Below are 25,267 nucleotides of genomic sequence, written 5' to 3' on the forward strand. Positions count from 1 at the left end.
TCTATCAATATTTTGTTTTCTCTTATTCAGTTTATCTTAAAATTCAAAGTTTATTGTAAATTATGGTTAATAATTTTGCTTAGAAAATTTACCCCACAGAAGTTTTACGATCATGGAGGGATCACCGAACCAACCAAATGTGAGTTTGAAATAGATTCTTGTCAAAAACATGTTTCTGGCTAATAGTGGCCAAAATGCCAATATTGTCTAATTTTTTGTGTGTAAACTTGTGTTACTGCATGTATTAAATTCTTTAAGGAATATGATTGTCTAGATTCTTAACAGAAACATCTAATAAACTTGTATTTGCCACAACTAATTAATAACGTAAATTACATCACAAGGAAGCTTTTGAGGGAGTATTTGGCCACTCTTAGTATTTTGATATTGCCATTGTCTATGTTATTAATAATTTCCATTTCAATCTGATTTGTTCTTAAGTAAAAAAATTGTTTTATTTATATGCATCCATGTGTATACATAATTTTGTGTGTGAGGTAAAATATTTTGGTACTTTCCTGTTAAAGGGAACATTCATTATTATCGATGATTTATTTCTCGATATATCCATGTTAACGAATTGAAACCTATCAGCTGACAACTACGATAAATAAATATTGTTCAGTATCAACACACAATGATTAAAAAAAAATATTGAAATGAAACTATTCTAAACTAACCTAACAAAACTAACCAAACCTGCGGTAACATTTAAAATCCGTTTAATATTCTTCACTTGTCTTTTCTGTTACCAAACGGAATTTTTAAATGGTACAGCAAGTTTGGTTGGTTATGTTAGGTTAGTTTAGAACCGTTTCATTTCTTAATCTATATAATAGACTATATTTTAGCCTAAATAAGATCAGTTGTCAATTTGTAAGGGATTGTAAAGAAAAACAAAAACATCGATATATCGAGAGAAAAAATCGCATCGATAATAATGAATGTTCCCTTTAACAGAAAAGTACCAATATTTTTTAACCATTCAACATTAACCCTTAGAGTGCCAGGCGAGAAATAAAAGTAACGCTCAAAAAATGCCGATGATTTTTCCCGAAGGTCGCGCTAAAAATGCCAAGCGCGATCTGGCGATTTTTAGGTTAAAATTTCGTAAAAATCGAATTTTCGATATTTCGACCAACGAAAATCGATGTATCGCATCTAGTAACTTTCGACTCAATGTTAATATATAGGTTAAAAGAATCCGAGTATCCATTCGGTTGTTATGACAACTGTTCGATCATTACGAAACGTCCGGTCAGCCGGACGTTGGCACTTTTGGCTCGTTCTAAAAACGTCCGGTCTGCCGGACGTCGGCACTTTTGGCTTGTTTTAAAAACGTCCGGTTCCCCGGACGTTGGCACTCAAAGGGTTAAAGTACTTTTACTGATAAGCTACTGGGTAAAAAGGCTTCTTTTCATTAGCATGGTTTTGTAAACTCAATAAGGATATTTTTTTACTGTCAACATATATTTTTGACAGATCACAGAACAGAAAAAGCACTACGATGATCGAATAAGAGCAATAGAAGATGCAATCTGCAATCTTTGTGTAAGTAAATGTTTAAGGGCTAATTAAATGGTATAAAATGTGGTTTCTTCAATTATGTCAATCCAATATAAAAAAACCCTCAGAGATAAAAATAAAAAAAATGGGTTTCGTTTATTTTTTAATTGTTAATTAAGGACTCATACAACTGTAAATACAAATACACTGATAAATATAAATCTTACATTAAATGAAATCAAATTGTAGCTAACTTTATTGTAAGCTAACAAAAGTGGCAGTATGCACTGTACTTAGCACTTATGAATCTGTGAGGAATCAAACTGTATTTTAAAATATTTGAGTTGGTCGCATAGCCTATAATTTTTTTTTTTTTTTTTTTTTTTTTTTTTAAGAGGTTGGCGGCCTCTTAATAAGTAATTAATAATTAAGTTAATAAATAATTAATTAATTAGTAATTAATTGATAAAAAAAAATCTTTGTTAGTTATATACCATACAATATATTATAATTTGTTAACAAAATTAACACTGATTTTTATTTACCTTTTTAGGGTCCGTCATGTGGAACATGTACTCAAGTAAGTATATAGCTGTAAGATAAAATTATTCTTAAATTGTGAATGGATATTTTTGAAACTTTCTTGCAACTTCATATTAGGCTATTTAATAGCCAAGTAATGTCCAAAGTATATGGGCAGACACGATCAACGTGATATTTAGGCTAAGGATCAGTAGATATCGTCTTTCTGATTATGACGGAGGGTAAGGACCTTGATCAACTTCGACCGGGATGCTGTCTAAGTCATAAAATAACTGACTGTCATAAAATGTTTGAGCCCTGAGGGCTTAGGTCACATGTTGAGCTGACTTGAAGTAATGTTACAAACAATCTCATGTTTTGTGTCCAACAAAATAGAGGACATTTTAAAATGAGTAGTCTGATATATGCAGGAGTCTCAGGCTACAGGCTGGCCACATGTGCCTAAAAGCATTTTCTCTCCTCTCCCTAAAAAAATTCCCAACTCTCCCTAAAAGAGGATTTGAGTAAAGGGATTTCCCCCTAGACATATCTGTTCCAAAGATATCTTGAGGATTGTTCTTGTGGCAAATTTCTTGGGTATTAAATATCATTGACAAATTCTAGTGACTTTAATATTTCGGTGTGTTTTGTCCTATTGGAAAGCAAAACTGATAAATCCTCATGCCTCATGGACAATGAATCCCTACAGTTATTTTATAGACAGTTTAATTTTAATTACAGGATGCCAGACAGCCGCCGGACGAATCATGGATGGCTGATGGACGATTTCATGCTGCTCAACAGGCTCCCAAGAAGACCGAGGGAAGATGGGTAGCTGAGTCTCCAAGGCAGCCGGCAGGTGCTGCACAATGTGTGAGCAGGATTTACTTTTATCAGAATGACTTAGTAATCAGTAGCTATGCAAAAGGAAAATCTTATATGTTTAGTACAAAGAGTGCCCAGCTGACTGAGTTTCTGAATCAACCACTTTCTGGACAGTGGTCGTAGTTTTAATCACACTCAGATGATTAAGCAGTGTTAGAATCTGCAAAGGATTTGACTCTTGTCTGAAGAGAGCTTGGTTAATAGGATAATCAACAAAAAGGGTGGGGGGGGGGGATATAAAAGTATTAAGGTTTCTAAATGTTACTGCTCCACCATAGGTTTTGGAAACTGCATTGATACAGGGTTTAGGAAAAAGCAAACATGTCAGTGAAATAAAAAAAAAATCCTGAACTTACAAATATTTTAAAGTTAGTTTCTGATAATAACTGCTAATTAATATATCTTTATCTATGATTTTTGTGCTAAGTGCAATTACACAAACAAAAAATTAGAGATATGCAACCAAGTTTTGGCTTGATGTAATGTTGTTTTTTTTTAAGTTAATAAACTGGATTACTGATAAAAAAATTAAAATGTAAGTTCGTGCTCTTGGCAATCCACATTGCACTCAGCAACTAGGTTAGGCCTTTTCTGTCATGAATACCAAAAAGTTACCAAAGTGCATCCATGTAATTTTTACAAATTTATCCTGTTTTTCAGAACGCTGAATTTCCCCCGCTGAGTCTATTGTCCGTGGAGAATGGTGCGACCATGCCAGCCTACAACCCTGTCGACCAGCTGGTCTTGGAAAAGTCCACTTCAGTGTGTAGGCCTAATGCAGTGTGCAGTACTGAACAGGAGCAGGTGAGTGATGGTGGATGGAGAAAAAGTTTGGAAAGTACGTTATTGAAAAAATATCCATGCCATCCCATTTAAATGAAATAATTAACAAACTAAGTCAAAATTTCGTTAGAGGAAGCAGTGGGTTGTTAGCGCAGCAGTATGCTACCGATTTCTGAATATTTTATAGCTGACTATGAGCAGAACATTTTTATAATATCTGGTGACATATTTCTCACAGAATCTCAAGAAATAATTAACTTATTTTTGTTTTATTAACATTGTAATGATTATAAGTATGGGTAATAGAAAATTCTCTTTCTACTTTAGAGCGTTCACAGGAAAAAAATGCCAAAAATCTATATATATAATTCCGTAAGTCAAATTTTTGTAAAGAAATTGTGAGTGACTGGATGGCCGTAGAAGGATGGGAGGGGTCTTATTTTAAAGGTCTTGACGTGAATTTTGAGGGAAAACTATTCATTTTTCTTATTTTTTTACCATAAATTCGCAACAGAATAAAACTTTTCCCATTAAAACAACATGGGGTTTAATTTGTTTCCATCTTTTGAAATTAAAACAGCTGTGCCACAGATTTGAAAACAGTGATCAATACACACATATTTGGTTTACTTTTAGCCAGTCAACTATGAAATGTATACTATAATAAAACTGAAATATTGAAGAATAGTCGGAAAAACGTCTGCATTCTTTGTTTATATTTAAATCATATACTCAAGTTTCATTTTTTTTCGTTATTGTCGTGTTAAAGGAATAAACGACATAGAATAAATATTCTGTATAAATAATCAAAGAGTCGAAATTAAATATAACTTCTGTTTTGTTTTTATTTTTAAATCATATGGTTAAGTTTATTTTAAATGATGTTGTTTTCTTTATATTTCTATACATTTTAAGGTTAAGGTTGTGTAAATATATACAACTAAAATAACCTATAAATGTTATTGGTTCTAAAATGGTGTATTTGCATTCCTTCGTAAGTAAATTTTTTAGTGCAGTGAATATACAACGTAGAGTAATCATATTCGATCATACTTTTATAAAATCACCAGGGATTCAAGATGTTTTGGTATGTAGGCTGCTGGATATATATTCTTTTCATTATAAGTACTGTAATTAATATGAACGCCAGGGGAATACCACAAAGGCGGGGAACTGTTCATAGGAATGACAGTGCACGTAGGAGAGCAAGAGTAGATAATGACGAACTTAACCCTCCGAGTGTCACTCGTCGAAAAATCGACGTGCGACACACTTTGTGTAGTGTCACGCGTCGATTTTTCGACGCGCGAACATCGTTTACGGCGAAGGCTCTATGACTGACTGAATCGGATTGAACTGGATCGAGTTAGGTAGGTATCGTTCTTTTCCTTATATTCTAAGCTTTCTCCAGAGGTCTGTCTCAGCGCTGTATGTTCTCCGAGCCGATCGTAATTGTAGCAGACAGCTGACGTGCGTATTTGTAAATAGCTAGGTTACCCTCGGACCGATGACTGATGTGTTTTATTACGTTTATCATTGTTTTAGTGTTAAAAATCAAAAGTAGTGATATACGTGGTGCATTATAAGAAAAGAAGATTTAAGTGATTTTGAAGGGCTGGTTGATGATCCTGAAGAAGTAGGTAGTAATATTGATGTAAATTATCAGCCAGATTCCTAGCTATGGTTAGGCTATGCATTCTTAGCTAAACGCTATGTACTGAAATCTGTTTTTTGCCCATAACTTATTTATTTGCAAATCTACTTCCTTATATTATCATATATTTGTAATCCTCATAAAATTTAGAACAAAGTGGCTATTTTCAAATATTTATAGGCCTATAATTTATACAATTTCATTGAGCGCAAACTTATTTTTTTATTTGAAAATTTTCCAAAATATTTTTTTTTACCTAAAAAAATTTTTTGGAACAAATGTTTCTTATGTTTTATGTATAATATTGAAGCCCATGATTTTCCAAACAAAATGGTATATAGAACAGTAGAATTAACATTGTTTTAAGCTTCTCAGATCGGTTTTAATAAAACCTTGCAAATGCGCCAAAAATAGGCGGACATTAAGGCCTAAACTATGGACACTCGGAGGGTATCTAAGAGAAATGTGTCTAGGCCTAGGCCTATTAGCGATACGCCAATGATTGACACTAAGAAACCGGGGGAAGAATAATTGGCTCTGATTTGTATGGGGGAATAGAGTCATCAGGCAAAAACCCTAAAAAGTTAAAAATGTTATTTTTGAACATAAGATCCATTTTTAATAAAGTTCACCTGTTAGAGGCACTACTTCAGGATAACACTTATGACATGGTTTGTGTGGCAGAAACATGGCTTAACAAAGATAAAAGTAAACACTTCAAAATAGAAAATTATTCTAAGGTATCTGATTATTGTAGAGAAAGTAAAATGGGAGGAGGTGTTGCAATCTTTAACCATGCAAATAGTTCAATTAAAAGTAGTCCTATCAGCATTTTGAGCACACTGTCAGTTGAAGAAATTTTTGAATGCTGTGGGGCTATTGTTAAGTGTAAAGATTTTAAATTTATTTTATTAAATGTCTATAGACCGCCTTATAAATCAAACTTCTACAATTTCATTGAACTGTTAGAAGATACCATCAGTACGGTTAAGAAGAGTTTCTGTGATCTGCCTTTGGTAGTTTGTGGTGATCTGAACATAGACAATTTGGAAAATACCTTTGAGAAGGACTGCTTAAATGATGTACTCAGTTCAAGTAACCTACATGTCACCTTTAAACATTATACAAGAATCGATCAAACCTCAAACAAACATAGCCAGCTTGACTACTTAATCACCGATTTCCAAAACCAGCTTTATTCAACTGTTATTCTACCACCTCTCTTATCAGATCACTGTATAGTTGTTTTAATTTAAATTTGAGTTGCCATAAAATCAAGAAAAAAGTTGAGAAGCGAAAATTAACAAAGCCTAACATCTCTACATTTGAACATCTTCTCAAAACCCATTTGGTGCAAACCTTAGACGCAACTGCTAACACAAACGATGCGTTTGATGAATTCTATTCCTGTTTTGTTTATTTATTTGATATATGTTTTCCTAAAGCAATTTATAATAGTAAGGACGATTCTCATGTCAAGTGGATTACCCCAGAGGTCACTGATTCGCAAGAAAAACTCATAGATCTGTACTGGCGAACAAGAAATGTAAATAGGCCTAATGTAAATAGTAAATTAGAATACAATAATGCTAAGCGTCTACATTCCGATCTTCTTAGCAGAGCAAAGAAACAATTCTACAAGTCAAAGATTGACAATGCTAAGAATATTAGTAAAGAATCATGGGCAATTATTCGAAACTTGACATGTGATGACAATGTAAATAGTTGTAATATAGGTCTTAAGTTTGATGACGAGCTTGTTACTCACCCGAGTACTATAGCAAATATTTTTAACAATTACTTCATTTCTGAGATTGACAAGCTGGCGGGTCCAGCGATTAAGATAGATATAGACCCAAACCAAGTCCCCGATGAAGGTGATTTCCATTTATGGCCTACAAATGAGAAAGAAGTACTGAGCGTAATAGATAAAGTTAGCAAAAAGAGTAGCGCTGGTGTGGATGAAATTCCTTGTAGCCTTCTTAAATCATGTAAAGATATCATAGTTAAGCCACTAACAAAAATAATAAATAAGTCGTTTTCACAGGGCATTTTCCCCAACAAAATAAAAACATCAAAGGTTGTACCTATATATAAGAACAATGAAAAAGACATAGTTAAGAACTACAGGCCAGTAGCAGTACAAAGTGTTTTTTCAAAGATCTTTGAAATCATATTCTTAAAGAGATTGTTCCCTTATTCGGAAGATAATCAGGTATTGAATCCTGATCAATATGGTTTTAGAAAAAACAAATGTACAACTGATGCAATATTTAATCTACTAATAAATATCTATGATAATCTTGATATTGTTGGCGAGCAGCTCTGTATTTTCTATGATATGACCAAAGCATTTGACCTCATTTCCCATGATATTCTTATAAAAAAGTTAATGGCTATCGGCATTAAAGGTAAAGCCTTAAATTGGGTAGCATCTTATTTGAAAGACAGGAAACAAATTGTTAGTGTCAGGTATTCTGGGCAAGATGGTTTAAGTCGCCATTATCGATCGGCCACCTCATCTCCTGTAAACACCGGTGTACCGCAAGGTTCCAACCTAGGCCCTGTACTGTTCTTGCTGTTCGTGAACGACCTACCTGAATCTGTCTCAATAGGAAAGATTTGGCTATTTGCAGACGATGTTAGCCACCTGGTGCAGGACAGAGACGAACAGATGCTTAGGCATAAAGCTCAAGATGGGTTAAACCAAATGAACAATTGGTGTAAGGACAACAAGCTGATTTTAAATAAAGGAAAAACCAAAGCTCTTCAATTCCATAACAGGAAAATCCCAGATAACTCACCATTACTCAAACTTGAAGGCACCAGTATCAAAATTGACAATCACATAAAGTATTTAGGCCTAACCATCAGTGACAATCTTAAATGGCAGGATCATATCCAACAAATTTCGCCCAGATTAACAGCTGTGTGCCATATGGTCCGTAGGCTTAAGTCAATTGTTGATAATGATGTTTTAATGAAAATTTACTTTGGTTGCTTTCAAAGTATTGTCAACTACGGAATCTTATTCTGGGGAAACAGTCCTCTCGCAAGCAGAATACTACTTCTTCAAAAAAGAATAATAAGAACAATTTATAATGCTCCATACCTTGCCCATTGTAAAACCCTTTTTGTTGAAGCAAAAGTCCTTACGGTGCCAGCAATATTTATTTTGGAATCTGCACTAATAGTTAAGAAGAACCCGAACACGTTTCCACAAAACAATACAATTCACAACTACTCAACAAGGCAAAAAAACAACATTCATCTAAATCAAGTCAACTCAAGTTTAGTAAAGGACGGACCAAAGTTTTTATCAAGCTTAATCTACAACTTGATCCCTCTAAATATAAAAAGCATTGAAGATCAAGATGAATTCAAGAGGAAATTTAAAGAATATCTATTGAAGAGGCCATATTATTCTGTTGAAGAATATCTAAAAGAAAAATAGGCCAAAAAAACTGACGACCACGGCGCAGCTGCGCTACCAGTGGGAGATCACCAAGTATCAAGTAAGTAAGTAAGTAAGTAGGTAAATCAAGATATGTTACAACCCCTTTTTAGGAGACCCATGGTAGACGAGAGAAATGTAAAGATCCATGATGCAGGATTATTGGACCATGAGTGCATTCAATGTAGTGCTCTTCATTTTAGAGAAGAACTAACGAATAATCATTTTATGACATGTTGCCATAACGGACTTATTAACCTTCCTCAGTCAAAAACTAATGTAGAACTTAAAAGTTTGTTTGAAGAGAGCCCACAACTGTATAAATTCATTCGACAATGCAACAGTGCGATGGCTTTTGCTTATTTTTCAGCCAGTAAGAAAGATAATCCAGGAAAAGGACCATACTGTTTCAAAATTCAAGGACAGATTTATCGTTAAATCTCAGATTTGCTGCCTCAACATGATGAAGACGTGTATGGCCAATTGTACATTATTGACACATCAACAGCAACAGAAATTCGTCAAAGGCGTCGAGAAAATAGTGACTTAAAACCTGAAATATTGTCAAAACTAGCTAAAATTCTAATAGAAAATCCATTTGCACAAATTTACAAAAGAGCTTCGGAAGAAATGGTTGTACAAGGTGACAGTGAATTAGAACTTAGGTTTGTAGACAGGATAAATATGGATCGTCGTAGGTATAATAAGCCTACTGCAGATGAAATTGCAGGCGTCTTCAATTCATCTGAAGGCGAACCTCCAATGAATTTTTAAAATTCCAAACAGGGAAGCTTTTATTTATCCTCATTAACCACAAGACCAAAGCTACCTTAGTAAACCAGTATTTATTCACAAACAATGATATGTTTGCTGCCTTTTCATGCTAAACCACTGGAGTGATTCAAATTATTTATTGATAATGACATCAACAAAAGCAAACAAAGAAGAACAACAAACTGGTTTTTACACAAAATATATGGTGTAGGGATGCCTATTCTGACACATAGATAATGTTATTCTGAGTTTGTTTAAATACCGGTATTGCAAAAAGTTGTTTTACATTTGAGCTTTTTAGGGACTTATGTCCCTACAAGCCACTAGTAAAATACATTTTGGTAAACCATTTTTTAATTATTTTTTAATCAATTAAATGGTTTTTAAAGAAACTTCAACTCATATCGAGGGTTTAAAAATTTAAAATATTTAAGCTAAGGAAAATGATCTCTCTATGCATTTGTCCAAAAACCAATTATAATGTGAAAGAGGTTCAATTAGATCCATCAGGCACGCCAACGATAGTGTTCATTGTTTATTATGATCAATTTGATTTGACACTATTGGAATCCTGTTTTTTTTTATTTTTTATTATTATTATTAATATAGCTTAAGTTTTACAATTTTAACAAGGAATGGCGATGAACAACATTCATTACTTTAAACATATTACTCACACTTCAACAAATATTTAATTAAAATCCAAAATATGTTAACCTCTGAAAAGTACAGTTTGTTTTTTGCAACTTTAAGAGTAGGCTACTTTGTCTTGTTAATTTAATGATATATTTCAGCAAAACAAGGTGGAAAAAGATTTGAGCCTGGTCATAAACGAGACTGAATACATGATCAACTTTGGGTGCAAACAAGTCAGACATTTGAATGCTGTAACTCTTGAGCTGAAACTGTTGTTGACATATGAGCAGGTATGTTTTTATTGTGAAACCCGAAACACTTACAAACTAACTTGCAATGTTAGAGCGTTAGAAATAAAACATGAATTACCAAAATTACTTAGTTTACAAAACAACAATATTGAGCAGTAAAATATTGGAGGTAGAAAAAAGGAAAAATATTTTTTTTTTAATTTACAATTGTAAATAGTAATGGAATTTTTAAAATGGTAAGAAATAACTGTAATGGATGTTTGTAAAAAAACAAGTGTTTGTGAAATTTCAAAGTGAAAAATATTCATACAACAGCCACTGGATATCTTGGTGGATTTTTCAGATGCAAAATAAAAATCATACACTAATCAAATCACTGTAGAGAGTAACTTACTGGTTTTATTTTTACACATTCAGTTTTTAATGAACTTTTACAACAAAAAATTGTGTTTGATGTTTGAAATTAGTTCATAATTTGTTTTAGAAAATTCTCAAACAAGTGGTCAATAGAATTGACAAATTTAAATTGCTTAGAGAAGAAAATAAGAGAAAAGCAACAGAATGGGAAAACAAATACAAGGAGAAAACACCGGAATACGAACGTTATTCTGTTATGTTGGTAAGTCATTCCTTACGATTTATGATTTATGTATGTATTCCTTCTATATTCACCTTTACCATGGAAGACTTATCATGAATTCTCGATAAATTTAATACTGAATGATATACAAATTTATAGTAAGTCGTTAATTTTTCTGTAAAAAAGGTACAATAATAATGTTAAATCCCACTTTATTATTTCATCAAAGTGATTAATTACCAATAAAATATACCACTTTAACTTACAACTTTTAAAATAGGGTAGTCCAGCTGTTCGCTGTTTCCAATCCTGATGTTTAAAAAGAGTATGATTTTTCCAGATAAATGTTCCGCAGACAGAAACAATCAACGTAGATGGAATCCCAGGTCCCGTTCAGCAGGTATTAAAAATAAAAATAATTCAAACGTAACTGTTCACATTATACAGGTATTTTTTTTTCATAAAGTTAAAATACCTAATTTTCAAATTTCCACTGTTTAAAGATGAACCTTTTAAGATTGGGTTAACGACACTGTGTTCTCTTAATCGATTAGCCCTTACATCTATCTATATATTAATAGGCAAGCATGTTTCTTTAAAACCTTTTTTCTTGGCTCATGTGCATTGCAGGGAAAATCTACGCATACTGTTAGAAAGATATTTTGCTGTAGGTGTGCAGAATGCATTTATAAATTAAAATAGGCTCAAATATAAGCACAAAAAATGAATTTGAAACTTTTAAAAAATTGGGCTTTATGGGTTGCTATGCTGGTGACGAAATAACAACGAAATATAAACAGAAAATCAAAACAAATTGAAGAAATTACAATCAGATGTTTTATTTACAGGGTTTCTACCAAGTCAAACTTATGGAATGACTTATTATGAGCTATAGCAATTGTTATGACCCATCAACTTTGTCAGCAACACAAAATTAGGTAGAAAATATCATTTTAGACACGCATTCTGTGACTGACTCACACAACCACATGTTTTGAATTAAAAAATAGCAACATCTGGTCCATATAGATGGGATATCTACTTCAGTATCAAATTGTCAATGCGTGTAAATTACATATTTTTAGTAGAGTTTTCGACCACTGGACAACCACTAGTTTAATTTAATGTACAACTCGACCTATGCTCTCATTAATATTTTTCTCAACTTGTTTTGGAGCACCCCAATATAATGGAAAATATTGTTGATATTTGCCTGAATGAGTAGAGTTTTAGGTATAGTAGTTTGCAAATATTTTTTGCAGTATCTACAATAGAATAATGAACAAAATTCCTTTCCCAGACTTTTTGGAGACCCTTTATACTGTGGTTAAATTTGTATTACATGTTAATTTGGTAAAAAAAAAAACTGTTTTTAGCAAACTGAACACATTGTAGATCTTTATTTAAATTATGAAAATTTACTCCTAAAAAGCTCAATGAATAGGTAATGTGAATATAGTATAACTGTAATCTTATTTTTCCTACTGCTACATGGAAATGATCACATTGACTATATAATACCTGAAAATAGTACGATACGCAAAATAGCTCATTTCCGCTTTTTCATTCATACACATTACACAGTAAAAAAGCTGATTTCACCATTGGTGTTTCTATAAAACACTAACTTCCAGTAAGCTAAGACAAGCTAAATTTCAATTTATATACCCTGGAGCTGAAAAGTTAATCTGTCTGTTATGATAATTAATTATGGTGGTATAAAAATCTTGTGTGTATTATAAGCATAAACAGTCATTGCCGATTGCCGCTCTCGAAATGTATAGCCGCACTCAGCTAAGCAGCCATCTACAGTTCTGGAGCGGCAATGACATACTTTACGCTCTTAATACACAAATAAATAGCTTTTTCAGAAATTTCTGTTCCAAAAACTCACATAAATTGATTTTTATCTTCTTCAAAAGACTGTTTGGTATAGTAAATAACCTTATTTTAGGAATATTTGTTACGAATACAGTAGTGATGAAAATTGGTCATATTACCCTTAAAAATTGCTTTTTCCTACAGTCACCCGACAAAGTTGGCTTCCTTGTACTGTTTATAGTACAGAAAGCTGCTAATTGCTGCATATTTATATTTTGTCGTACGGTTTATACTTTGCCGCACATCAGGATTCCAACGAAACAACACAAAACAGCGTGGTTCTATTATGCACGTAATCTGTGTACACTTGGAAATAGGTTGGCAACACTTAGAGATAATAATACTATGAGCAGCTGATTGACTATTATAACTACGATTTAACCTGTCATTTCGTGTTTATAGTTTCGGTATTTCTGATCTTTCTGGACTTTTCTTTTAAACGTTTTTAAAACATTCCTACGATCTTAACAAACAAGAAAATACCTTTAAAGCATTTTTTTAGGCGCGGAAACCACTTCAAATGACAAAAAAATACGGAACTATATTCTCAAAACGCGGAGCACATTTCTTGCCGAGGAAAAATAGCGGAGTGATACGGACCGCGGGTACTACTTTCTCTAGGGCACCAGTTGTGTTGCCAGCTGAACCTAAAAACGTTTTGTATAGTGTTTGAAAGACTAATTATTTATGTGCTTTATAGTGACTGTAGGAAAAATATAATGTGTAACACGAGTGAAAAAGGCCTTTGCTGCACTCGAGATCATTCCGCACTCGCCTGCGGCTCGTGCGTAAACATTGCTCTCGTGTGCAGCAAAGTGCCACTTTCACTACTAGTTACACAAATAACTATTGTTATAAATAAAAATAATAAATACCCTTAACCTTTTTTCCCAGAAAGTCCTGTTCCAAATAGTGTCTCAGACCACCAACACAGCCAATAGGGTGGTGGTACATTTGTCCATGGAAGAGGCTGTCGCGAACGACATAGACTTGACTCTACAAGACATGAAAGTGAGTTTACAGAAATGTACGGTATTTCATATTTATTTATTTTTTACTTTTTTTAGAGTTGGTGCCTTGCAGTCTTTTTCTAACCTTTCATTGGCCTATCCACATGGGCTAGACCTGTGGTAGAAAGTACTGTTTTGTAAGTCCTAGATAGTGAGACACCCTTACTGTTTTTTTAGTGTGGCCTTGCCCTTACCCTTAACTGTCTGTAAGAATTTTAGTAATCCAAATGCATCTTTGACGGTCAATTTCCTCACAGTTTCAAGGAAAAAAATCAGTGAGCCAGTATAGTAGGGTACATGACTGAACCGTACTGATAAATTTCAAATGGCGACACTGGGACAAGTTTCCGAGTCTGTGACGGTGCCGTGAGCCACACAACTTATCCTATGTTTATTTTTGCTGTTTCGATGTTTAATAGTGAGCAAAAATTTTCATTAAAGAGGCTCTCCAGTCTCCATTAAAGATGAAATCTTAAAAAAATAAAAAATTATCTTAAGAAATCCAAAGGAACATTACTGAAGTTAAAACTCTCTTAGTATTTATCAATATTCTCTAATTTAAATTTAATGTACACGTTTTATGTTTTTACACTTTGAACTTCTTTTCAAAGGCCTCTTAATGTTGTAAATAGTTAAATAGTTGTACAAGGTGTTCCTTTTTCAAACATTGCTGTTTGTGTGCCAACAAATGTTTGGCAATATGAATTGAACCGGTATTTAAAACGGAATTTTAATTCTTATCAAAATTAAGATTTGAGATTTGAAATTGAATACACATTTAAGAGACAGGAAGTAAGTTCAAATTTTTAGAATCTACCAAAATCAGTAACATTAACTATACACCATTAAAATAGGTTATAATTATACACTAAGATAATTAATTATAATTGCAGAAACATTGTGCTGTTATGCTCAAACAAATTGCCGGTTGGCTGAAAATGCTCGAGGCTCAGATTAAACATCAAAACATCGTTCTGGATCGGTGGACTGAATGCAAAAATATGCTTAAGGATCTTAAAGTTCAGGTAAGTTGATGCAAGCGCTATTGAGTTCATATACCCACAACATGTTTAAACTTAAAATGCAAAATGATAATTAACTAACACGTTCACTGCGGATGTCGAGTAATCTAGCGCTTTACAGTGGCGTGTGACCAGTATTGTGCCAGTGTATACTTCAATCTGCTATAGTTCGTTTTCTGATCCGACTATTTTATTGGTGGTGGTAGGGACGGTACAAAGTTGATATATTCTTTAAGCCAGCCATTAAGTCAAGGAATAAGTAATAATCCAAACTAGCTGCTTAGATAAATAGTAATCTAACACAAATTAGTAATTACTTGAATATCATAAATTAACAAAGTTAGGAGGTACGTCTTAAGATAAAACATCTTATCACCTAATACATCGCCTGAGTTTTCATGAACAGATCATACTTGATATTAGAAACTTCCTTTCATAAGAGTAACTTTCATGTTAATGATGTGTAAATATTATCATTCATCTATACTATTCCTGTATGAAGTCGTAATTTACATGGCATCTTTTTTATGATTTTTTTCAGGGAGAAACAGAAAAATTTGCAAACAACACTACTGATGACAGTAAAAATGTAAGTACTGACCTGTAAACGAAACATGAACGTAATCTTTTATATGCTGTTATTTATCAGATCGAATTCAACTTGCAGTGGATCGTAGGTAAACTTGAGATACAGATGAGTAAATAATATGCAAGTCTTTTTACTGTCTTGATATCAGTTGGTTCTTTTGCCAAGATCATGCATAAAAGCAGCGTTATGTGCAGCGAATCCTCATATTCTGTCCGGTAATTATTTATGAAACATTTTATTTTCTTTCTAGATAACACAACAGTTGAAGCCATATGAAGAACGTTTAAAAAGAATTGAAGAAGCCCTCTGCAAACTTACTGTAAGTACCTTTAGTTGGTGGTTGGACGAGTAATTCTAAACTGTAAACAGTTTGTTTACTTCTACTTATTATTTTTTAATCATTAATTTTGTTTTATTTTATTTTAAAGTCTTCGTTTGACGACTCTTTCTGCTTGGTAATGGGTTTCCCGTTGGAATAAATAAATCAATCTGATCTTCAAATTCAAAATATATTTATTTATATGATGTACCAGCTTTATCTATGTTATTTATTTATTTTATTGACCAGCTTTTAAATGCCATTAACGAATACTTGATCTATAAAAATAAATCCATCCATAGCTGTAGATGTTCATGGAAAATTAATCCATAGTATGAAATTAATAGGCTTTTGTAGGAAAATTTTCTTGAGCTTTTGTCTGTTCTTTAAACAATTAACTTTCAATATCTTTGATAAAAAAATCTTTATAAACTTCACACCAGAGTATGAGCGCTTTGTTTTGAATCTTTCTAGCCTGTCACAAATGTTTGGATGTAGAATGCCTCTTAAGTTCCTACTAAATGATATTTGATACCTTTATCACTAATAATATAAATGATGTAACAAGATACATAAAAAAAAAACTTGGCAAGATCGCAGGATGTGTTTTATACAAATATTGGGTTTTTTATGAATGTTAGTTTGTTTTCACTTGGAGAAAATGAGGTAAATCGTCCATTTTTACCTTTGCTGGCAGAATATGTGTTACTTCCCAAGAGGTTTTAGGTTGGTTGGGGGCAGGGGGGAAGCAAGAGAAAAATTCCCTTGAAGTATGGAGCACAATTATAAGAGTTAATTTTCCTACTACTGTACTGGATATTGAAGATTTTAATAATAAAATTGAATAATAATACTATTGAACAAGGTAACTGTTATTTTATTATCACAATTATAAATCAGTCCCATAGCTTGTCACATTCAAGCTGTGGACCTGTATGTTTGTTTTATATACTTTGATTTTATTGAATTGTTTGTTATTACTGTATTAATTATAATTTTATTCTGTTATTTACCTACTCAATGTTACTTGTTTTTAGGGACCTCCTTGTATTAACTCTCCTCAAGTGAGTACCCAATTTTCTATTTTATTTCAATTGTTTACTACTATTATGTGAGTTGCCATATTTTATCACACCAAGACAGAATATATTAAACTTGTCTATTGTTGTCAACTATAGGTTACTGAAGTTTATGCATAACCACTGCACTTAAAATTTTCATATTTTTTGAAACTGACAAAGGCAAAGCAACAATGCTAGTATTGTAGTATTTAATTTACTTCAGTCCAAGCCTGAATTTTCTAGAAGGTTAAACATGGACACCTCCATGATTCCCAAATAACTTCCTTATCTTACCGTGGAAAATTATTGTATAGCAAAATCAGTAGAGTTAAAAGATTGAGGTATTTATTTTATTTTTGGCTACTATATTTCATGGTATGATTTTAGCAAACAATATCAGACCCGTACGACCAACGCTTGAAAATAATAGAAGAGGCAATCTGTAAAATGAGCGTGAGTAAACTAAAATTAACAAACAACTCATTTTTACAGTATAAATGATTTTTTACACTTTTTTGGGAAAAACTATTTGAATGGAGGGGTTTTCTTGGAAAGTTAGACTACAACTAACTTCTCTGAGAGAATTAATTGAGGGACCAGGGTCTACTAAACAAACAAAAATTAGGGGTTTGCAGGTCCCCGAAATGTTTGTGTCGGGCTGGGCCAACAGTTGGCTCTAGGGATGGAAGAATATCTACAAACAGGTGGATTTCTCATGTCAATCAAAATTGATGTAATGTGATGATTATAAATAAATGGGTATAAATTAGATTGAGTAATCCAAATCAACTATGCGATGAAATTCTATACTGTAAGCCAAGCACAATAAGCTTCAGTCGTCGTGCCAGGATTCCTGAGACTCCCCCTAAATCCTCCCTAAATGTCCGTTTTACATTGTACGACTTTTGTGTAATCAGTTTGTTAACTGAAGCTTATTGTGCTTGGCTTACAGTATAGAATTTCATCGCATAGTTGATTTGGATTACTCAATCTAATTTATACCCATTTATTTATAATCATCACATTACATCAATTTTGATTGACATGAGAAATCCACCTGTTTGTAGATATTCTTGTTAACTCTTCTTGTGTTCTCTTCTTGTTGTCTCTCTTGTAGATCTTCTTGTTATTAGTTTAACACTCTCTCTTCATAAGTGTTTTTCAAACATAATTAGAATTTAAAGAATGAGGTAATGCTCTCTATTTGAGTTAGTTATTTTGTTATGAACTTTTGGTCACATTGGGACCAAAAGTTTATAACAAAATGGTCACATATGTTTTTAAGATAATTGATCTTAGTTTATGATGAACCAGTTTTATATATGTACTCTTTATATCTTAAAAATTATATGAATCATGACAATAAGCTCAATATAATTATGCCAAAGTAGGTAGCCTACTCATAATCTGTTCTTTATTATTGTTGATTTTATCTCTATTATCTATTTTTTTTTTTTATGCATTACCGGTGCTGAGGTTGACTATGGTACAAATTAGTGTGGTTAGAAACAAAAAAGTTTAGCTTATCATTGTTGCATGACTAAATTACGTCTGCAACTTAGAAAAAAATTGCCCATTGGGAAAAATGTTATTTTACGTCTGTTAAGCCGTGTTTACCCAAAGCCATTAGGCAGGTTGCCTGAGGTAACTTGGCCTTGTGTAAACACAGCCTTAACGCTAAAATAAAATAATTTCCAACCACAGTAATCTTAATGGTTGGTAACTGTTAAGCAATGAAAGTTTTTTTGTATTTTTCAGAATCCTCAACAGTGCAATACTTCTCCTTATTTTGTCTGCCAAGTGGTAGGTTTACAGTTTGAATACATGTAACTCTAACAATAGTTGTAATTACTTTTTCCCACTACCCGCATGTAAATGATCCCATTGCTATCTGCTAAGTAGCTCATTGTTGCGCTATTTTCCAGTTGTTCTTTTTTAGACCTATCACAACCACGGATCCGGAACGTTATTTAACTACCGATAAGCAAATAACATAACCTTAAAGAAGCAAGCATAACCTAAATGTCATTTTATATAGGTACATCTAAAAAGTTAGTCTATAATTTAGAATGGTGGTAGGAAAAATCTTGTGTGTATTACGAGCACGAACAGTCATTGCCGCTCTGAAAATGTATATCACACCCAGCTAAAGATTCTTGCGGTCATCTACAGTTCTCGAGCGGCAATGACATACTTTGTGCTCTTACTACACAAATAGCTTGTAAGGTGCTGAGGAAAATTTTCTTTTATATCACTCTTAATGCACAAGATTGAATTCATAAAAAAAGTTTCATATTAGGATGTTGGTTATTTAAATGGTACTTTTAAAACTATCAATTATAATACCAAGGAAATGATATCAGTTTCTAACCTAACTATTTTGAATTATTTAATTGTTTATCAATTGTGATTATCATTAGGCACGGACTAAAAATTCTGAACCACTTAAAAACAGTCAATATATAGGTGTCACCCCCAACCACTTAAATATGTGCTACTGAGGATTTACAATTTTATACTCAATACTTCCATTCTATGGTTTTGGTATTGATTCCAGAATATTAATTATGCACATTATTGTCATCACTGTAACACTATTTACCTCCCCATGATCACTGCACCGTCATGATCATCTCCCACAACTATGGCAATATTGTGAATTTTGTATCTACAGAATAAGATACACTGACTTTAAACCTTGTAAAACAATCAGAACTTACTTCCTGTTAGAAGGCTCATAACTTATTTTCTCATTTTCAGCCTCAAGGAAATTACAATGATTCTTTGTGTGATCCAACAAGGGTGAGTTTTGGTCTAGTTGTCGTCAATATTAATATTGTTGTTGCTATTTTTGGTAATGAGAACTTTTATTGTAAGATGATATCGACAAAACACTAATGATTGGTTTTTAATAAGACCATTTTTAAAATTATAAAATTATATTTGTTAGTTGTATTTTAGTTCTCGTCGTTCCTAGCGCTCAACTAGTGAACAAAGATCTAGTAAATATAGACAACAATTATACTCTTGAAAGTCAACCATATTCCATCAAAGAATGGTGTAAGTACCTAAATAAATAATCCATATTTACGACGTATTTTCGGGGGAGGCGTTCGGAAAATACGCGAGCCCGGTTTTGACCCGGTTGCCGGATAGCTAGTCGCGCTGGGTTGCGGTTCCAGGGGTCGAAATGTCTAACGAATCGACAGTAAAGGGCGAATTAATATTCTGAAAATAGAACGGATGGTACGACAAATGTCTATTTCAAAGCAAGGTGATGACTACCTTATACAGAGTCGTCGTACTTGGTCCTCGGAGACCCGTGCGTGGTTGACAGTCGTCTGTCTCGTGCCCTCGTAGTGGGTGTGGTCGGCTCCCTGACTCGACTATCAGGTAGCGTGAAGTCTGCTCTCTCGTGTCCTGGCCTCGACTGTCTCTAGGAGCTGCGTGTGGTGCAACGGCCGGGGACGACGCTTGTGCGCAGGTCCAGTCGGGCATGCGCAGAGCGCCCGGCGCTGTGCGAATGGAAGCCGCCGACTCAAACGTTGGCGGGATTTACAAATTTACATTTGTGACATTGCATTGATGCTAAATCGGCTCCTTATACAAAAAAATTTCATGGCGAAATTTAACATGTTACATATTGATCAAAATAAAATCTGTGTTTGAAATAAAAAATAATGTTGGTATTTATTAGTATTTAATCAAAAACTTTAAATGTAATAGTTAATTTATTTAATAGTTTAATATATTTGTGGCACTGTCTCAATAGGTGACAAATAAAACATGTTTTAACTGATTGTTAGTGCTGTTTAAAATCATATTAACCTGAGACATGTCTTGCTGAATACAGTGATTTTAATACATTCAAACTATTTTTTCTTTCACAGGGAATCAGTAATAACGGAACACAGGTGAGTGACTTTTTTGTGCAGAATTTTTAAGGTTTTGTACATTATGTAGTTGTCAGGGGTGTCATGGTGCCAGAACAGCGTTCCGGCACTGGATTTGGACGGAAGTGGAAATTTCATCAAACTGTTATGACAAATTTAATAGTAAATAGGCCTAAAGCAATATTTTTCCGTTTGGAAAAAAAAAATTTCAAAAAAGAACTTAATATAATATTAAATATTATGTAGCTTGTGTAATAAAATGTAGTTACTGTAGGCCTAAGAATGAATACAACATAAATATTGCCAAAATCTGGCAAACTACGTCACTTCAACATGGTCACCATTCTACACAAACACATAGTTAAGAAACACAGAACAGCTGATTACAAAAGAACAGGCCGGCTCAAACCAAGGCCCCACTAGAAAAACAGGCTATGCTGCAGCATGGGCAGCGCAACACTACGTCACAGTGGTGGATAGTTGTACTAAACTCTTACCATTAAAATCTTACAAACAGCAAGCAATTGTATTTGTTTTATTGGTTTTCATTTGTTGACCAGCATTAGGCCCATTAAGTGTTTGCCATATGTACCTTTGGTTATTTTTTATCCTAACCTCAATTCAAATACACTACATAGTACCTATACAATATCTGTTTGTAAAAAAATAATTTCTGGTGAGTATGTCTGTATTATTTCTGCAGTATTTCAATATACTAAATATGTAAGGTTTGACACAAGTAAGATACTGTATCAATTCTGGGCCAGGTGCACCTTTCCGCCACTGTAAAAATTACCAATTTAATCTGAAGGTGTGGTGACAAGAATTAAATGAAATGAAACTTTAAGGGAAATCAATTTAATTTGCTTGTTTCATACAAAATATTTATTTTCTTCTGTTTACTTGAAACATTTCAAATACATTTGTAATTAATTATTTTGCAGACCCAACAATGTGTTTCACCTAGTCCGCAAGAGTGCAGTCCGCAACCTCACAACTTCTCGTCCATCTCAGATTGCTACATTGAGGACCCTTACTTGCCCTCGCCAGTATTGGTAAGCTATTGTTACTTAAGTTATAAACATAAAGTTGGTTGTAGACCAAAAAGCATTTTGAGCTGAGGCTACGGCCACACTAGGGGACCCGTCGCCGCACCTGGTTGCCAAGTGGTCATGATGCTTGCGTAACAATCAAAAGGTCACCGGTTCGACCCTGAGAAAGGTCCGTAGATTTTTGATGGTTTGAAACTGGACCCAGCTGTTTCTGAGATAACATTGGGGCGTCTTTGTCATTGGACCAAAAAACGCTCCTCGAACTCTCATATGTTTTACTGTCACCGGTGGTTGAATAAACTTTTATTCTTTGTATCGCCGACGAAGTCGATAAGTGTGACAATAGCCTAAGAGAGGCATTGACGGGTAAAAAATTTAGTACTGTAACTGTAAGGAAGTATAATAGGGTAGAATGTTAGCTAACTAGTGTGGTTTCATGGAAGTGGTGACTTTCACTCCATTAGATCAGTCTGTAGTTAGTTCAAGATATTCTGAATAGTACACAGTAATTTATATCAAGTAATTCTAAATGAAAATTTTACAATAAACCAAATGGTGGCATAGCGGCCAGAGTGGTTTTGTTACATATTTTTATTTTTAAGATGAATGTCAATGCTCCATTGTATATAAAAAATGTTTTAAATATAATTTTTACATTGTTTCTTATTCTTACATTTTGGGCCAATTGCGTAATGTGTTTGATAATTAAATGTGAGATTTGTATAAAGCTATGAGTATACCTATACTTTGAAAAAAAAAAACAAAAACGTTTTTGGTTGTATTGTAAGTTCAACAACTAATGATAAGACTTTGCTTGCAAATTTTAATTGAATCCATCATGATTTACCATAGTATATTATTTCATAATTTTATTAGACAGATAATACTATTATAATGCTTTAAGCTAGGATGTTTTCAATTTAAAAAGACCTGTAAATAGAAACTATTTTTGCAGTTCCCATCATTTCCTTCACCTTGCCCTCCATCTCCATGCCCCGAAGTATGCTCCCCTCAGAGTCAGAATCCGCAAGTAAGTTAGATGATTTTAACTTTCATATATTTTATATCCAGCCAAATTATTGGTGTTCTGGTGTTCTAGCCATGTTATAAATTTCCATATTTAATGTGGTCTTCAAAATGTTGAATCAAAGTGTGTGTTATTGAGTCAAAAGTTGTATTGCAGAATGAAATTTAAGTGTTTACAATGCATGATTAGTAAACCTAATCATAACAAAAATCAAAATGTGACATTGACAAATTTCCATTGTTTCGTAAGCTGTGTCTTAACACAATAAAACTATAGCCAATACAAATCTTTAACAGGAAAACAGCTGACAAGTAACAACAGTGTTGTATGAAAATTTTACAATCTCTTAAGGTTTTACAGAAATTTTGAAAAAAATACTTTTTGCCACACTACATTGTTTTAGCCATTTTACAAACGTTTATTGGAGGCCGAAAGCTACTTATTGCTGTCCATGCCAGCTGTCTTCGTCATTTGGAGGCCAAGCAGGTGTTTACATCCCCAAAGCCGAGAATCAGCTGTTAGCTTATTTTCTTTAAACAATAATGCATATTAAATACACAATCAGTATCCATAACATTGCAAAAGACTTGTTTTATTGTCACCGCTGCCTAGAACGTTTGCTACCGCAATAGTAAAAAAAATGTCCCTTATATGGACCAGCGACGCATATATGTGACACTCGGTAGTGAACATTTTACAGTAGAACCTTGATAACAAGACTCTCATGGAGATTATTATATAAGACGTGTTATCAAGGTTGACTTCTTATTGAGGTTAGCAATAACATTTGATAAAGGGTAAAATAAATTCAAGGGGATTTAAAAATTACACTTGTTATCAAGGGTGACTTATTGAGGGTCTTCTTATAAGGGTTGCACTGCATTAACTATTTGTTATTTTTGCCGATTCCTCAAATTATTTCTTCACATAACCTTAAAGTTATAGTTCTGTTGACTGTTAGTGTGCATTATTATTGTCGTGATATTTTAATTTTTTTTTATTTTACAATCGGTTTAGATTTATGAACAATTAGTAAAAGGCATAATATTAGTAAATGACTTAAGCAAGAATCTCTCCAGTGATAGATCTTGCAAAAATAGTCATGTCAAGTAACTAAAACTAAACAAATCTGTATGCCAGTTTAAGCACTTTAATAGTTTCCAGTCTATTGATAAATTCACTGTTGTCCAGCAATGGTAAATAGTGGTAATAGGGTATAGTGTGGTGAAAAATGAGCGTCCGTACCACGGGCCCAAATTGTTTTGCAGCTCTCGATCTTTTTAAGTTCTCGATTTTGTCTCAAACTGAAAAACTAGTCCGAGCCAGCCAAACCTCATTTTTGGCCCTAGGTACGAAACATAAATATTTCAGTACCTACCTTAACCTTATTAATGTTTATGTTTCTCATGAGTACCAATTATCAAGGTTATCATAGTGTTGTCGCAAAGAAAAGAATTTAGTTATAAAAAAAGTACAAAACTACCTAGAAGGACAGTTAAAAGTAAATTAGTGCTAATTTTTAATTGACATCATGGAATATGAAATGGGCTTTACTAGTTATTATTGTTTAGAAACAAAAAAAAATTATTGGTAGTGTGTTAAGATAATCCATTTAAGGTTATCTCATACAATTAGATAAACTTTATAAAGTATTGTTTAAATTTGTCTTTTCCTTTTGTCCATGCACACAGACTTAAAGATCTTGTGAAAAATAATCCAATATGTGGGAAATTTTTTTCCTTTACAATTGGGTAAACGAGAGAAAAGAAGCTAAATAAATATGTTTTAAAATCTAAATTATTATTTAATCAACCATGTATATTATTCCATGGAAATATTTTCCACTAATATTTTTTTTAATTACACAGACCTACTTTTCATTTAGTTGTGTTATGCATATTCATTGTTGAGTTCTGTTTGCTAGGTATTTCAAATGTTTGTGTCGTAGATAGTTGTAACATTGGGTAAGGGTATAAATGAAGATGTTTTCGATAGAATTTGATTTGAGTTCACCTATTTTCCTCCTATAGGGTGTGTGCCCTCCCCATACTCCTGTGGACTACTTCGGGAACCCCATTGGTTCCCAACAGAGCAACTCCTGCTGGGGCAGCCCCCCGGGCGCACAAAATCAAGTGCCGACATGCCCCTTGGAGTACAACGACCTGGGCGAACTGCGAAGAAACAGGGCACCACCAGGGACATTTTCCGGCATAGGTTTGAAACTAGGATAGATGTAAAATATCTATTACTTTTGTAGCTAAATCCTGTAATACCGGACAAAAAAGGATGGTGTGGTTTTATTATACAGGCCTGCACTTAATTTGTGGAGATATATTTTTTGGGTACAAAAGTCCTACATAAAGGAATT

The 25,267-nt window shown here is 33.3% G+C and overlaps 1 protein-coding gene across 1 annotated transcript in view; it reads left to right on the forward strand.

The window, feature by feature from the left end:
- Positions 1 to 25,267, forward strand: part of LOC128989804 (uncharacterized) — a 37,606-nt gene continuing 12,339 nt past the window's right edge. The window contains exons 1-20 of the mRNA XM_054411859.1: positions 1 to 139; positions 1,483 to 1,551; positions 2,060 to 2,086; positions 2,770 to 2,901; positions 3,574 to 3,717; positions 10,373 to 10,504; positions 10,950 to 11,084; positions 11,386 to 11,445; positions 13,821 to 13,937; positions 14,830 to 14,961; positions 15,500 to 15,547; positions 15,798 to 15,866; positions 16,904 to 16,930; positions 17,315 to 17,380; positions 18,686 to 18,730; positions 19,688 to 19,729; positions 20,818 to 20,841; positions 21,765 to 21,875; positions 22,828 to 22,902; positions 24,930 to 25,113. Of these exons, the coding sequence (XP_054267834.1) occupies positions 113 to 139; positions 1,483 to 1,551; positions 2,060 to 2,086; positions 2,770 to 2,901; positions 3,574 to 3,717; positions 10,373 to 10,504; positions 10,950 to 11,084; positions 11,386 to 11,445; positions 13,821 to 13,937; positions 14,830 to 14,961; positions 15,500 to 15,547; positions 15,798 to 15,866; positions 16,904 to 16,930; positions 17,315 to 17,380; positions 18,686 to 18,730; positions 19,688 to 19,729; positions 20,818 to 20,841; positions 21,765 to 21,875; positions 22,828 to 22,902; positions 24,930 to 25,113 (1,666 nt within the window). The 5' untranslated portion in view covers positions 1 to 112. The remainder of the gene's footprint in view (positions 140 to 1,482; positions 1,552 to 2,059; positions 2,087 to 2,769; positions 2,902 to 3,573; positions 3,718 to 10,372; positions 10,505 to 10,949; positions 11,085 to 11,385; positions 11,446 to 13,820; positions 13,938 to 14,829; positions 14,962 to 15,499; positions 15,548 to 15,797; positions 15,867 to 16,903; positions 16,931 to 17,314; positions 17,381 to 18,685; positions 18,731 to 19,687; positions 19,730 to 20,817; positions 20,842 to 21,764; positions 21,876 to 22,827; positions 22,903 to 24,929; positions 25,114 to 25,267) is intronic.

Source organism: Macrosteles quadrilineatus, unplaced genomic scaffold, assembly GCF_028750875.1.
Source record: "Macrosteles quadrilineatus isolate MER2022 unplaced genomic scaffold, UCM_ALF_1.0 Scaffold_3__2_contigs__length_128488019, whole genome shotgun sequence".
In the NCBI taxonomy this organism is placed as follows: domain Eukaryota; kingdom Metazoa; phylum Arthropoda; class Insecta; order Hemiptera; family Cicadellidae; genus Macrosteles; species Macrosteles quadrilineatus.